Source organism: Lepidochelys kempii, chromosome 6 (genome assembly GCF_965140265.1).
Source record: "Lepidochelys kempii isolate rLepKem1 chromosome 6, rLepKem1.hap2, whole genome shotgun sequence".
Lineage (NCBI taxonomy): Eukaryota > Metazoa > Chordata > Testudines > Cheloniidae > Lepidochelys > Lepidochelys kempii.
This window is the reverse complement of record NC_133261.1, coordinates 14,397,103-14,413,257: the sequence shown is the minus strand read 5'-3', so window position 1 is coordinate 14,413,257 and position 16,155 is coordinate 14,397,103. Positions and strand designations below refer to the sequence as shown.

Below are 16,155 nucleotides of genomic sequence, written 5' to 3'. Positions count from 1 at the left end.
TGTTATACTGTGTCATGGAGCCACAGGATCGGTGCTACAACCTCAGCTTTGGGGTAGTCTCCTGGAGGAAGCCCTTTGATATGCCAAGGGGTCTCACTCTTCCTTCAGGGCAGGCCATACAGCCTCACGACCTCCTGAGACTGAATCTCTGAGGCTTCAGCTCTCCTGCTTCACACTGTGAGCTCTGTCCAGTGGGTCCAACTGAGACAGACTCCTGGTAGGACTTGGCCACTCTTCAGGCATTAATGCACCTTTGCAAGTATTTGCAGTGACATTCACATAGCATTGTGAAAACAGTTGGATTTATTAGTCAGCTGCAATACAGCATAGGAAGTCTTAGGTGAGCACAGAGAAAGAAAGGTTAAATCCCAACCCAAGTCCATTCTGGCTAACCCATGGCCCCAGCCAAGCTATAGTGAATCTCTGTGACAGACTGTACTCTTATGTCCACCACTTTTACAAAACTATGATAAATCTTGTACAAAGTATGCCTTGTGAGGTATCGCTTGAAAACTCATAATCCGCTGAACATTATTGTCATGGTAAAACATGTAACGTTGTTAAAGTAAGTTATAAAATTCTTCTGTATAAGATATGTTCCAAGGCTGGGGAAGCAGCTCAAACCAGTTCCTCATAGACAAAAGGCAAACTGATGCCTCAGCCAGGTATCACCAAATCAAATGGACTACCACCGAGTTAAACGGCCATTCTTTGGCAGGAAGAAGAGTGTGAATGAGAAATTTACATCTTGGCAGTGGAACAGCCTGGCTGTCTCCTAGTTAACAGACTGGCTGTCTCCTGAACCCCAGCTGGAGAGGAGTCTCAGAGAGGAGGAAAAGATATAAAAATGAGGAACAGAGGCCGCAAATCACCTCTCCCCTCATCTGTACTCATGGCATCAACAATGTTTGAAAGACAAAAGAAGCATCATTGAACTAGGGGAAGGGTCCTGGCTGAAAAATCCACCCAGACTGCTGTAAGCATATGGTGAGAGAAACCTTTTTGCTTTAAATTCACTTAGCTTATTAAGTTAAGTATTAGTTTGCATTTTACCTTTTATTTCTTTGTAACCAGTTCTGACTTTTATGCCTCATCACTTGTAATCACTTAAAATCTATCTTTCTGTAGTTAATAAATTTATTTTCACTGAACCAGTGTGTGTTTGGATTGAAGTGTTTGGGAACCTCCACTTGAGATAATGGAGTTTGTGCATATCATTTTCCATTAATGAAATGACAAACTTTCTATGAGCTTGTATTGTCCAGGAGGGTGTTGGGCAGTACAAGATGCACATTTGTGGGAACAAGTCTGGGACTAAGAATTTTCTGGTGTCACTCTGCAATATAATTCAGGAGCAGCTGGCTTACAGCACTCATATAACTCAACTGGGAGTAATTTACATCCTGGAGTTGTGAGTGAGCAGTCTGGGAGTGGCTGCTCTCACAGCAAAGCAGTGTAAAAGGCACCCCAGGTTGGAGAATTGGGGGGATACAGCTGTTCAACAGGCCAGATTGTACCCTGGGGAACATCACAACCCCATTGTTTAGTTTTTGTCTCTGTCCATCTGACCTCTTGGTCAATTCCCAGGTGACAGCCCCTGACTTTCTCCAGAAGCCAACCTTTAACACCCCACCTCCTCAGTTCTTAGTCTTTTGTTCTTCAGCCTGTGTTTTTGCTTAGCTTCCCTGCTGAGAGGTGGGGAAACCCTTCTCTCTCTGGGTCCTTGGTTGCTAGGTATCAGTGTGCTGGTGACTGGGTTTACCATTGTCTTTTTGGACTTTCCATTTATATGGGGCTGGTCTCGGCCACTCTTTTTTAAAAGGACCCTGTAATGGAGTATATGTACCCCACTCTAGCCCAGCAACTAAACGGTTAACACAGGCACTGCCTGCCCTCGTTGATTGGCTGCCTCAGCGCAGCTGGGAGGATAAAAGGACTGGGAGGGGGTGGTGTGGTTCCTAGAGGAGTAAGCAGGCCTGGAGGAGGGAACTCTTCCCAGCAAGCTGCTGAAGAACTGCTCAGGGACACCACCTTAGAAGGAGACAGCCTGCAGAACCTGGGGGAGGTAAGCAGGAGTGGAGGATACAGCTGGAGATGATGAATCCTGATCCAGCTTACTTAGCTTGAGGGGCCTGAGTTGGAACCTACTTGAGTGGCTAACCCCCTAATCATAGGGGTGTGGGGTGCTGCAGCACCCCTAGGTTTTATGCAGGGCTACTGGCCCTGCACCCAGGCCTCCACTCTCCAGCTTGGCTCCTGGCTGCTGGCCTGTGCCTAGGGCTACCACCCCGAGGCCCCACTCATGGCCCTCTGCCTGGGACTCCACTCTCTGGCTCTGTGCCTGGGGCTTGTGTCCCAGCTGTTGGCCCCATGTCTGGGGCCCTGCATGTGGTCCCCTGCTCCCAGGGCTCTGCTCTTTGGGTTCCAACTGCTGGCCCCATGGCTGGGTCTCTGCTACTGGCACTATGCCCACCCCAGCCTTTGCCCCCTTATCCCTGTGTGGGTCCCTCCGTCCCAGAGACATGGCACTGCTCCTGGTCCCAGCTGGGGGAGAGGTGTGGACAGGGATAAGGGGGCTGGCTTTCAGCCCCCCTGCACTGTTAAAAGGGTTCCAGTGCCATTGCCTGCGAGGCTGAGTTCAGCTGTTATGCCCTAATCTGCCCAGAGGGGGCACCATTGCACTGACACCAACTCACAAACCCATCCAGCCTCAGACAGTTGGGTGACATTCATACTTGTGTGTTGTGGCCTGCCCTGCGAGCAAACAGTCCTTCCCACCCCTCCAATGGCTAACAATGCAACACAGGGGAAACTGAGGCTCATAGAGGGGCTCATAAAATATTACAGAAAATTCCCACTTTGTCACATATCAAAACAATCGTTTGTCCCTTCATAGCTAGGGGACTCCTTGTCCGTTGTACTGTCTCTTTTATCTCTGTGTTTTCAGATATTTGCAGTGGTCTCTGATAGTTTTCTATTGATAATCTGGGGCTGGAGCAAGGCTAGACAATTGAGCCTTGCATTACATCACCAGCTAATGAGGGAGGCATGACAGCTCCTGGTGATAACCCATTCAAGCAGACATACTATCCCTGGGAGACTATCTTCTACTCTGAGTCCATAAAGCATACTTTCAACATAGTTATGTTTCTTAAATTATTACATGTAACAACTACTTGCAATGATTAGGCGTCTTGATAAATCATGAGCTTTCTGTAGCTACCTTCCATGTTACGGTTTATGGATAAATGCCTGGCAAGATATGTTTGATGTAGTGAGTTTACCACGTCTGAGGCAAGAGTTACTTGCAAAGAACAGGGGACCTTTTGCTAAGGGACCTTTGTGTCACTCTTGTGGTTAACTCAGTTAATCCCCAATGGGATGGTTCATCCCTTTCCCTACAACTAGTATGTATGCCAGCCTCCCCCTGCCCCATGGGGCTGATCAGCATCACTCCATTGGAATCAAGGAGGCCAGGTAACCAGTGGGTGTAAACTGGTTGTAGCTCTGTTGGAGTCAGTAGAACCAGATCCTCAAATGGTGTAAATCAACCCAACTCCATTGGAATCAATGGGCCAGATCCCTAGCTGGTCCAAATCAGCTGGAGCTGCTAAATTCCTAGCTGGTGTAAATTTGGCATTACTCCATTGGAGTCCATAGATCCCCAGCTGGTGTAAATGGGTGCAGCACTACTGGAGTCAATGGAGTGATGCCAATTTACTCCAGTTGGGGTTCTGTCCCGTTGTGCTGAGCTCTGGGTACCACATCACCAAAGTGAGATCAGCACACTGGGAGCTGCTCAGACAAAAGCTCAGGTGTCTGATTTAGGAGGATCTAGCTAACTTAGGGATGGAGCAATGAAGGGTAGTGGTGACACAGGATCTCTGATGGGTTAACCCACCCACCCCCCAAGGAGGAAGGAGCTTAGTCTCTCAAACAGGAGAATAACTGGAGTCCTAGGATGGAACCTGAGTGAGGGACAAGGGGAGCGAGGAGATAGTCCAGGAGGTGGGATGACTTAGGCCATGGGATTGGCCACCGGGGGAGGTGATGGGAGCCCCAATGGCATTGAACGTGACTGGCCAAGACAATGGGAAATGGTCCTGTAGGGAACAATGCTGCCCTGGCTTTGTGGTAATATGCTGGGTGGTCTAGTTGGTTCTTCCCAAGGGGTTCTCACACCAAGGGGTCTTTGATGGGTGTTCCCTTACTCAGATCTTCCAGACAGGAGAGGGAGCCTCACCCTCAGCCCTTTGCTCAGCCTCATCTGTTACACATAATAAATACTAACTAGGAGTATTATCGCAGCATCCAGGAGCCCCAGCCATGGTCCAGGACCTTACTTTGTGAGGTGCTGTACAAACACAGAACAAAGACAACACCACAGTCCCTCCTCGGGCTTATGCCCTGCAGAGACTTGTGGCTGTGGAGTCTTGTGGATGGGTTCAGGGAATTGGTCAGTGGACATGGATGGGGCCACCGTGGGTCACAGTGGTGGGAGTCGTGCAGGAGCCGGGCTATGCTATTAGGAGCTGTGTGGGCTGGTAGTTGCTAGATGGTGCCAGGCAAATCTGGGAGGAATTAGGGCTATTGAACATGAACTTGTGATCTGTTACAGAGCTGAGGGAGTGAATCATGTGAGCTGGAATATGGCTCCTTCTCCACTCTGGTCTCATTCTGTGCCAGATTATGGGGGAGGTATTTGCCCTTCCTGTGGCATCATTCATCCCCGGTGATGCATGCTGCGAGGAGGGCAAGATCTGCCCTGTCAGTCCCTGCTGCGTGGGACCCGATGCCCATGGAGATGCTGGAGGGCAGAGATGGCTCTGGGATGGGTGCAGGACACTGGGGTGTCCCCAGGAGAAGTATGGAGGTGGCTAGGAGAGCAGGCAGCTTCTCTTGGATTTTCGTTTGCGCTGGCCCTTCCGCATGGTGCTCAAGGCAGCGCTGGAAGGCCTCCATGAAGTTGTCGGTGATGTTCTCTTGGTACTTGGCCGAGCACTCAAGGTAGGTGACAGCGTGCACCTCCCAGGCCATGGCCTCTGCCTGCAACAGGGGAGTGGTGTGAGACCCACAGAAGGCATAGGGCTGGGCAGGGCCTGGGGTCCCTGCTGAAGGCATGTTGTGCCCATTGTACAGCCTGGGGCCTCCAGGATCCATTCCCATTGGGCATCACCTCCCCAGCTACCATTCCTGGGCTTCCTCGAGTCTCTGGCAGGGCCCAGGACATGCCCTGCTTCGGCTGACTGAATCGCTGCCTTGCCACAACCTCATCCCAGCATGATGATTCAGGATGGCGTGTGTTGGCCAAGCGGGGGAGAGGCTTTGTCACCTTATGGTAGGTGATGGGCTCCAGCTGGTCCTCGTGGAGCTGCCTCAGAAGGACCTTGTCCTTCCTCAGGTCAGTCTTGCAGCCCACCAGCACGATGGGGATGCCCTTGCAGAAGTGATTCACCTCCGGGTACCACTATGCAGGGAGAGAGATGGAGACAGGGGCTGAGCACTGGGGTGGGAGACCCCACATGCCCTCAGAGGCTTTGGGGGAGGGTCTGAGCCCCATGTTCATCCCCATTAAATCAGAGAATGGGACATACCCCTAAGGAACACAATAGAGGCCAGCAGAACAGAGCTAGAGCAGTGGTGGGCAAACTTTTTGGCCTGAGGGCCACATCTGGGTATGGAAATTGTATGGCAGGCCATGAATGCTCATGAAATTGGGGTTGGCTGTGCAGGAGCTCCCGACTACTCCAGTCCCAGGCTGGCACTGCAGGGAGCGGGGTGGGAGCAGTGGCTGTGTGGGGGGAGCTCCCGGCTGCCCCAGCCTCTCCAGAAGGGGGTGCTGCAGGGAGCAGGGAAGCAGCACTGGCTGTGGCAGGAGCTTCCAGCTACTCCAGTCCCAGCCTCTTCCATTTGATCTATAGAAGTTTTGTTACCTTTGTGAGAATGTTGTTGAAGCTGTTGGGACTGGTGACGTCGAAGCACATGAGAATCACATGGGCTCCTGTGTAGGAGAGGGGGCAGAGCCTGTTGTAATCTTCCTGCCCTGTGAGGAGGAGATGGAGGTCACTAAGTACCCCTCCCCTTCAAGTGCAGGGTCCCCAACCCCTCCCCACCCTCTGTATGTGAGAGGGGATCCAGCCCCCAAGGACAGCCAACCATGTGTGTGTATTCAGCCACCCACTGGTGCACTCACACATACATATTGACACACTAACGTGTGCTGATACATATGTGCATGCACACTCACACTCACATATGTGAAGGAGACTCCGCTGGTTGGAAGGCATGAGATGCACTGTCCTGAGATGGGGGGTTCCACGACCACCACTCCCAAGAGAAGGAGGGGGGTGGTGGTGGTCGGGGACTCTCTACTTCAGGGGACTGAGTCATCTATCTGCCGCCCTGACCGGGAAAACCGAGAAGTCTGCTGCTTGCCGGGGGCTAAGATTCGCGATGTGACGGAGAGACTGCCGAGACTCATCAAGCCCTCGGATCGCTACCCCTTCCTGCTTCTCCACGTGGGCACCAATGATACTGCCAAGAATGACCTTGAGCGGATCACTGCGGACTACGTGGCTCTGGGAAGAAGGATAAAGGAGTTTGAGGCACAAGTGGTGTTCTCATCCATCCTCCCCGTGGAAGGAAAAGGCCTGGGTAGGGACCATTGAATCGTGGAAGTCAACGAATGGCTACGCAGGTGGTGTCGGAGAGAAGGCTTTGGATTCTTTGACCATGGGATGGTCTTCCAAGAAGGAGGAGTGCTGGGCAGAGACGGGCTCCATCTTACGAAGAGAGGGAAGAGCATCTTTGCGAGCAGGCTGGCTAACCTGGTGAGGAGGGCTTTAAACTAGGCTCACCGGGGGAAGGAGACCAAAGCCCTGAGGTAAGTGGGAAAGCGGGATACCGGGAGGAAGCACAGGCAGGAATGTCTGTGAGGGGAGGGCTCCTGCCTCATACTGAGAATGAGGGGCAATCAGCAGGTTATCTCAAGTGCTTATATACGAATGCACAAAGCCTTGGAAACAAGCAGGGAGAACTGGAGGTCCTGGTGATGTCAAGGAATTATGATGTGATTGGAATAACAGAGACTTGGTGGGATAACTCACATGACTGGAGTACTGTCGTGGGTGGATATAAACTGTTCAGGAAGGACAGGCAGCGCAGAAAAGGTGGGGGAGTAGCACTGTATGTAAGGGAGCAGTATGACTGCTCAGAGCTCCGGTATGAAACTGCAGAAAAACCTGAGTGTCTCTGGATTAAGTTTAGAAGTGTGAGCAACAAGAGTGATGTAGTGGTGGGAGTCTGCTATAGACCACCGGACCAGGGGGATGAGGTGGATGAGGCTTTCTTCTGGCAACTCGCAGAAGCTACTAGATCGCACGCCCTGGTTCTTATGGGTGACTTTAATTTTCCTGATATCTGCTGGGAGAGCAATACAGCGGTGCATAGACAATCCAGGAAGTTTTTGGAAAGCGTAGGGGACAATTTCCTGGTGCAAGTGCTAGAGGAGCCAACTGGTGGGGGAGCTTTTCTTGACCTGCTGCTCACAAACCGGGAAGAATTAGTGGGGGAAGCAAAAGTGGATGGGAATCTGGGAGGCAGTGACCATGAGTTGGTTGAGTTCAGGATCCTGACACAGGGAAGAAAGGTAAGCAGCAGGATACGGACCCTGGACTTCCGGAAAGCAAACTTCGACTCCCTCAGGGAACAGATGGGTAGGATCCCCTGGGGGACTAACATGAAGGGGAAAGGAGTCCAGGAGAGCTGGCTGTATTTCAAGGAATCCCTGTTGAGGTTACAGGGACAAACCATCCCGATGTGTCGAAAGAATAGTAAATATGGCAGGCGACCAGCTTGGCTTAACGGTGAAATCCTAGCGGATCTTAAACATAAAAAAGCTTACAAGAAGTGGAAGGTTGGACATATGACCAGGGAAGAGTATAAAAATATTGCTCGGGCATGTAGGAATGAAATCAGGAGGGCCAAATAGCACCTGGAGCTGCAGCTAGCCAGAGATGTCAAGAGTAACAAGAAGGGTTTCTTCAGGTATGTTGGCAACAAGAAGAAAGCCAAGGAAAGTGTGGGCCCCTTACTGAATGAGGGAGGCAACCTAGTGACAAAGGATGTGGAAAAAGCTAATGTACTCAATGCTTTTTTTGCCTCTGTCTTCACTAACAAGGTCAGCTCCCAGACTGCTGCACTGGGCATCACAAAATGGGGAAGAGATGGCCAGCCCTCTGTGGAGAAAGAGGTGGTTAGGGACTATTTAGAAAAGCTGGACGTGCACAAGTCCATGGGGCCGGACGAGTTGCATCCGAGAGTGCTAAAGGAAATGGCGGCTGTGATTGCAGAGCCATTGGCCATTATCTTGGGGAGGTTTAGATTGGATATTAGGAAAAACTTTTTCACTAAGAGGGTGGTGAAACACTGGAATGCGTTACCTAGGGAGGTGGTAGAATCTCCTTCCTTAGAGGTTTTTAAGGTCAGGCTTGACAAAGCCCTGGCTGGGATGATTTAACTGGGAATTGGTCCTGCTTCGAGCAGGGGGTTGGACTAGATGACCTTCAGGGGTCCCTTCCAACCCTGATATTCTATGATTCTATGATTCTATGATCTTTGAAAACTCGTGGCGAACGGGGGAAGTCCCGGATGACTGGAAAAAGGCTAATGTAGTGCCAATCTTTAAAAAAGGGAAGAAGGAGGATCCTGGGAACTACAGGCCAGTCAGCCTCACTTCAGTCCCCAGAAAAATCATGGAGCAGGTCCTCAAAGAATCAATCCTGAAGCACTTACATGAGAGGAAAGTGATCAGGAACAGTCAGCGTGGATTCAGCAAGGGAAGATCATGCCTGACTAATCTAATCACCTTCTATGATGAGATTACTGGTTCTGTGGATGAAGGGAAAGCAGTGGATGTATTGTTTCTTGACTTTAGCAAACCTTTTGACACTGTCTCCCACAGTATTCTTGTCAGCAAGTTAAAGAAGTACGGGCTGGATGAATGCACTATAAGGTGGGTAGAAAGTTGGCTAGATTGTCGGGCTCAACGGGTAGTGATCAATGGCTCCATGTCTAGTTGGCAGCCGGTGTCAAGTGGAGTGCCACAGGGGTCAGTCTTGGGGCCGGTTTTGTTCAATATCTTCATAAATGATCTGGAGGATGGTGTGGATTGCACTCTCCGCAAATTTGCGGATGATACTAAACTGGGAGGAGTGGTAGATACGCTGGAGGGCAGGGATAGGATACAGAGGGACCTAGACAAATTGGAGGATTGGGCCAAAAGAAATCTGATGAGGTTCAATAAGGATAAGTGCAGGGTCCTCCACTTAGGATGGAAGAACCCAATGCACAGCTACAGACTAGGGACTGAAAGGCTAGGCAGCAGTTCTGCAGAAAAGGACCTAGGGGTGACAGTGGATGAGAAGCTGGATATGAGTCAGCAGTGTGCCCTTGTTGCCAAGAAGGCCAATGGCATTTTGGGATGTATAAGTAGGGGCATAGCGAGCAGATCGAGGGACGTGATCGTCCCCCTCTATTCGACATTGGTGAGGCCTCATCTGGAGTACTGTGTCCAGCTTTGGGCCTCACACTACAAGAAGGATGTGGATAAATTGGAAAGAGTCCAGCGAAGGGCAACAAAAATGATTAGGGGTCTGGAACACATGACTTATGAGGAGAGGCTGAGGGAACTGGGATTGTTTAGTCTGCGGAAGAGAAGAATGAGGGGGGATTTGATAGCTGCTTTCAACTACCTGAGAGGTGGTTCCAGAGAGGATGGTTCTAGACTATTCTCGGTGGCAGAAGAGGACAGGACAAGGAGTAATGGTCTCAAGTTGCAGTGGGGGAGGTTTAGGTTGGATATTAGGAAAAACTTTTTCTCTAGGAGGGTGGTGAAACACTGGAATGCGTTGCCTAGGGAGGTGGTGGAATCTCCTTCCTTAGAAGTTTTTAAGGTCAGGCTTGACAAAGCCCTGATGGGATGATTTAATTGGGGATGGGCCCTGCTTTTGAGCAGGGGGTTGGACTAGATGACCTCCTGAGGTCCCTTCCAACCCTGATATTCTATGATTCTATGAATTTGAGGCCTGGCTCCTGTTGTTGGAAGGGATGGGGGGCCAGCAGTCCTGGGCTGTGTCACTTTAAGTTCAAGGTAGGGGATAGAGCTCAGGATGCCAACAGCAGAACCCAGAAAGAACTTTGATCCCAGGGTGCTGATGTGGGCCTGTGGGAAAGGGGCCCTTCTGTTTCCAGGGAAATGTTTTAAGAAAAGGAAGGCTACAAATATATTTTTTTTCCTGAACATGAGGAAAATCTGCTTTTTAAAAAAAAAAAACTTGTAAGGAACGTCACTTTCTTTCAAAAACCATTGTGGTAAAAATTGGCTTGTTTGAAAGTGTCTCTTTTTCTACCCCAAATTTGCATGCTAATAAAAGCCACCCACTGATTTGCATAATATGCCACACCCCAACACACATGTATAGTGTACACAATCAAGCTCCAACTACGATTTGCATAGCAAGCCATGCCCCAAGCCTTATCCCTGTGACCTTTCCTGACTACTGTACCCCTTTTAGGAGTCTGATTTGTCTTGCATATCCCAAGTTTTACCTCACTTAAAATTACTTGCTTACAAAATCCGACATAAACCTACAAGTGTCACAACACACTGTTAGTGGAAAATTGCTTACTTTCTCATTTTTACCATAAGATTATAAAATAAATAGTACTATATTTGTATTCTGAACATGTTAGTGTATAGTATACAGAGCAGTATAAACAAGTCATGGTCTGTATGAAATTTTAGTTTGTACCGACTTTGCTAGTGAACATAATGGCCATAGTGGGTCAGATCAAAGGTCCATCTAGCCCAGTATCCTGTCTTCCAACAGTGGCCAGTACCAGGTTCCCAAGAGGGAATGAACAGAACAGGTAATCATCAATTGAGCCATTCCCTGTCGCTCATTCCTAGCTTCTGGCAAACAGAGGCTAGAGACCCCATCCCTGCCCATCCTGGCTAATAGCCATTGATGGACCTATCCTCCTTGAATTTATTTAGTTCTTCTTTGAATGCTGTTATAGTCTTGGCCTTCACAACATCTTCTGGCAAAGAGTTCCACAGGTTGACTCTGTGTTGTATGAAGAAATAGCTCCTTTTGTTTTAAACCTGCTGCTTATTAATTTCCGTTCACTGCAAGGTCAGGATCCTGACACAAGGAAGAAAGGAGAGCAGCAGAATACAGACCCTGGACTTCAAAAGAGCAGACTTTGACTCCCTCAAGGAACTGATGGGCAGGATCCCCTGAGAGAATAATTGGAAAGGAGTCCAGGAGAGCTGGCTGTATTTTAAAGAATCCTTATTGAGGTTACAGGAACAAACCATCCCGATGTGTAGAAAGAATAGTAAATATGGCAGGCGACCAGCTTGGCTTAACAGTGAAATCCTTGCTGATCTTAAATACAAAAAAGAAGCTTACAAGAAGTGGAAGATTGGACAAATGACCAGGGAGGAGTATATAAAAATAGTGCTCAGGCATGCAGGAGTGAAATCAGGAAGGCCAAATAACACTTGGAGTTGCAGCTGGCAAGGGATGTTAAGAGTAACAAGAAGGGTTTCTACAGGTATGTTAGCAAAAAGAAGAAAGTCAAGGAAAGTGTAGGCCCCTTACTGAATGAGGGAGGCAACCTAGTGGCAGAGGATGTGGAAAAAGCTAATGTACTCAATGCTTTTTTTGCCTCTGTCTTCGCAAACAATGTCAGCTCCCAGACTACTGCACTGGGCAGCACAGCATGGGGAAGAGGTGACCAGCCCTCTGTGGAGAAAGAAGAGGTTCGGGACTATTTAGGAAAGCTGGACAACCACAAGTCCATGGGGCCGGATTGTACTGCATCAGAGAGTGCTAAAGGAGTTGGCAGATGTGATTGCAGAGCCATTGGCCATTATCTTTGAAAACTCATGGCAATTGGGGGAAGTCCTGGACGACTGGAAAAAGGCTAATGTAGTGCCCATCTTTAAAAAAGGGAAGAAGGAGGATCCTGGGAACTACAGGCCAGTCAGCCTCACCTCAGTCCCTGGAAAAATCATGGAGCAGGTCCTCAAGGAATCCATTCTGAACCTCTTAGAGGAAAGGAAAGTGATCAGGAACAGTCAGCATGGATTCACCTCCTGAGGTCCCTTCCCACCGTGATATTCTATGATTTGGTGACCCCTAGTTCTTATGCTATGAGAAGGAGTGAATAACACTTCCTTATTTACTTTCTCCACACCAGTCATGCTATTATAGACCTCTATCATGTGTCTCTCCCTCCCCCCTTATTTGTCTCTTTTCCAAGCTGAAAAGTCCCAGTCTTATTAACCTCTCCTCACACAGCAGCTGTTCCATACCCATAATCATTGTTTCCCTTTTCTGAACCTTTTCCAAGTCCAATATATCTTTTTTTTTTGAGATGGGGTGACCACATCTGCATGAATATATGCAGATGTGGGCATACCATGGATTTGTATAAAAGCAATAGGATATCTTCTCTTATCTATCCCTTTCTTAATGATTCCCAACATTGTTTGCACTTTTGACTGCCACTGCACATTGAGTGGTTGTTTTCAGACAACTATCCACAATGACTCCAAGATCTTTCTTGAGAGAGTGCTTTTTATGTAGCCTGTTGTAAAATGAGACAAATATCTAGATGAGTTGATGTACCCCCCCGGAAGACCTGTGTACCCCTGGTACACCCCATCCTCTACCTATACATACCCACTGTGTCCCACACATTGATTTGCACCAGCTTGCCGCCAATCTGGAAAGAGGCAGAGTACTTCTCAAACACTGTGGGGACATAGACCTAGGAGGAGAAAGGAGGGGAGAGTCACTGTGCTGGAAAGAAAGACAGCCATCACTACTGCTCAGCAGGCTGGCCCATGGGGAGCTAGCGTTCATTCCTCTTTAAACGCTTCTCTATCAGTCTATCTAAAGTACTCACATGACCTCCAACACCGTAATAACTGAGTGTCTCACAATCTGTAATGTGTTTATCCTCACAACACCCCTGTGAGGTAAGGAAGTAGTACCTCCGTTGTAGAGATGGGGAAATTGAGGCACTGAGCAGAGCAAGGTCACACAGGAAGCTCTTTGGAAGAGCAGGGACTTGAATGGAGGTCTCCCAAGGATGGCCCTTAACCACGGACTGTACCATCCATTCACTGCAACAGTGTGTTTTCTTCTCCCCTCCCCACCCATGTGATTTTCTAGGGTGCTTGTGCTGTGTGTCTCCCTGTGGTTTATTGTTTTATTTACATGTGGAGCTGAACCAATATTGTTCAGTTCAGGGCTGAACTGAAAGGAAAAAAAATCAGTTTGAACCAAAATGGATTTTTTGGGGGGGTTTTCTCGCTGAAACACAAACCAAAAACAAACAAAACCACCCCCAACCCTGACCCCCTCCCACCCCAGAAAAAAAATTCATTTTGGATCAAATGAATGTTTCATTTGAGCAGAGACATTTCCCTCCTAGTGTATTGTTTCATGTTGGATTGTTTTTGGGTGTGTTTCACCCTTTTTCATTTTTAAAAAACCTGACTACACTTCTAAATGAAACACTGATTTGAAATGAAATGTTTCATTTCGAAACAGTGAAATGCGACATTTTCTTTTATTAAAAACCTTTTTGCCCCCAATTTTTTGGAGGGGGTCAAACTAGTCACTGAATTTGACCCAAGTTTGTGAATATTTTTGGTGCTCTAAAAAATACATTTTGTGGGCAAATTTAGTATTCACTGAAAAAATGGTTTCCCAGACCTATTTGCTTACCAGAGACGCCACCCCATTGTGCTTGGCCCTGTATGTGTAGAAGAAGGCAGTGGTTCCAGCCCCAGAGGGTTTACATGCCAAGCATGAAGTCAAAGAGGACAGGTGGCTGCCACAAACACAGTAAGATGGCCATGGTGAGTGGAACCCACAGTGACCAGAGCTCCCCAGTTGCTTGGAGGTTGGCATCATTTGCAGGCCATGCAGCAGAGGTGGGTTTGAAGGAGATAGTGTTGGCTTTTTGTGCTTCTTCCAAGCTGCCCCTCCACCATGCGAGAAGTGCAACCTGAGAGCAAGCACCAAGGTGCTAGTGGGGAGATGTGAGCAGCGGGCAGTTGTTCAGGTGGAAGTTCAGCCAATATAGAGTGCCCCAATGCATTCTCCAAAGAAGAGCTCTGTGTGAGCTTGGAAGATTTTCTCTTTAAAAGAGATTCCCTCACCCGCCTTGTGTGTCTAATACCCTGGGACCAATACAGCTACAACAACCTTTCATATCGTCTTTTTGAACCACCTTATAGCATTGAATAGGGCATGATACCCCTGCTAGAGAATTATATAAAACAGGTCACAAAAGCCTTTAGAAAATGTTTCATTCACCATTGCTTTCTATAGTAAGTTTGTAGAGGAATTCCTACAGAGCCCCCTTGTTTCCTGCCCCACTAAATTCCATAGGATTTGCCCTGAAAGATTAAGACCACCTTTGATTTTTCACCCAAGAAACCTGAAGTAGCTCTGTGTCCTTCTGACTGGGCTCCATTTACGAAACCACTGTGATCGATCCGATGGCCGTACTGGTGTATGCATGCTTCAGCAAACTGCCTGGGCTAGTTAAGGTCTAGACTAGACCAACTTTCTGTTTCAAGCTCAACTCTTCTCGAAATGCTAGAAAAGCCTCCCCATTACTTGAGTTCCTTTGACATTTTGTGTGGCGCATGGAGGTGTGGGTACAGTTAATGTGCAAAATTTGGGGTCATTTCCCCAAGGGGTTACTGAGTTTATACTAGTGCAGCAGTTCTCAAACTGTGGGTCAGGACCCTGTTTTAATGGGGTCGCCAGGGCTGGTGTTAGGCTTGCTGTGCCAGGTGGTGGGGCTTGGGTGGGCTCAGGCTTCTGTCCCCCCTCCTGGGGTCATGTTGTAGTAATTTTTGTTGTCGGGGGGGGGGGGGGGTTTGCAGTGCAATGAAGTTTGAGAATCGGTGTACTAGTAAAAAGAACGAGGAGCACCTTAGACTAGTACAGCATGCCGAAATAAATTTGTTAGTGTAACTCTGTCACCACTAGGGGGTTATACAGCATGGTCTGTATGTGTACAGCCAGAATGGCACAGCTACAACTTGTGTGCGCAGCCAGTGCCTTACAGCACCTCAGCATGTAGCTGGGAAGTCTGGAAATGCCCCAGTTCATTGCTGGAGGTGACCCAGAGCTGGGTCTCTCTAGCCACTGCTGGCTGCCAGGACGATCCTGTCTGGGTGAGCTCCTGCCGGCTCCTTGGGGAGGGTGTTTGCTGGTGGCCTTAGCAGAGCAGGTTCCCTGGGCAGGGAGAATGTGATGAGGCCAGGACTCTCCCCAGAGCAATCGCTTTCACTTCTCTTGGCCAGCTGGGCTCCCATAGTTCGCTGATGGGGGGAGTTTCCTTCCACTCCCAGAGGTTCCTGCCTGGCTTTGGTCCACAGAGGGCTTACTCAGAGCACCTGGCAGGGGGGTGTGGGGCAGAGAGCTTGTGTCAAGGAGGGGCTGCTCTATGGACCAGGGGTTTGACCCAGTGAGGGCAGAGGTTACCTTGGAAATGAACAGGTGGGCCAAGCATGGCTGGTTCAGGGTTCCATGTGGGGAGCAGTGTGAGGGGGGTTCTCTCTGGGTTGGGGTCCCCCAGGGGAAGCTGTGTGTATCTGGACTGGGACACTGTCTGTGTCCCATGCAGGGGGAGGAACCATGTGAGGGGAGGGGGGGGTCTAGGGCAGCGTCCCATGGAGAAGCAGTGTGAGGGGAGGAGGGGGATGTCTCTGGGGTTGAGGCAGGGACAGGGTCCCATAAGGAAGCAGTGAGAGGGGTTTCTCTGGGGCAGGGTCCCCTAGGTGGAGCAGTGTGAGGGCAGGGGTATTGCTCCCCAGGTCATTCTGGCTGAGGGGGGGTTCTTACCCTGGGGAAATCCCCCTTGGCGAAGACCATGAGCAGGGAAGTCTTTCCGCAGCCACTGTCCCCCACAATCACAGCTTTGATCTCAGTGAGCTCAGTCTCCATGCCCCCTGGTGTCCGGCACTGTGTCCTATCTCCTCGCTGCATCTCCAGCGCCCTGTGCCTAACAGCCCATCCAGGGGGGCTCTGCCAGTCTCCATTACTCAGCTGCCCTGAA

The 16,155-nt window shown here is 49.3% G+C and overlaps 1 protein-coding gene across 1 annotated transcript; it reads right to left on the bottom strand.

The window, feature by feature from the left end:
• Positions 1–4,877: 4,877 nt before the first annotated feature.
• Positions 4,878–16,043, bottom strand: RHOD (ras homolog family member D). Its single transcript, XM_073349057.1, is given in 6 exon segments — positions 4,878–4,952; positions 4,954–5,046; positions 5,333–5,467; positions 5,934–6,043; positions 12,753–12,840; positions 15,942–16,043. Coding segments are annotated over 6 exon segments (603 nt in total).
• Between the last annotated feature and the right edge of the window lie 112 nt (positions 16,044–16,155).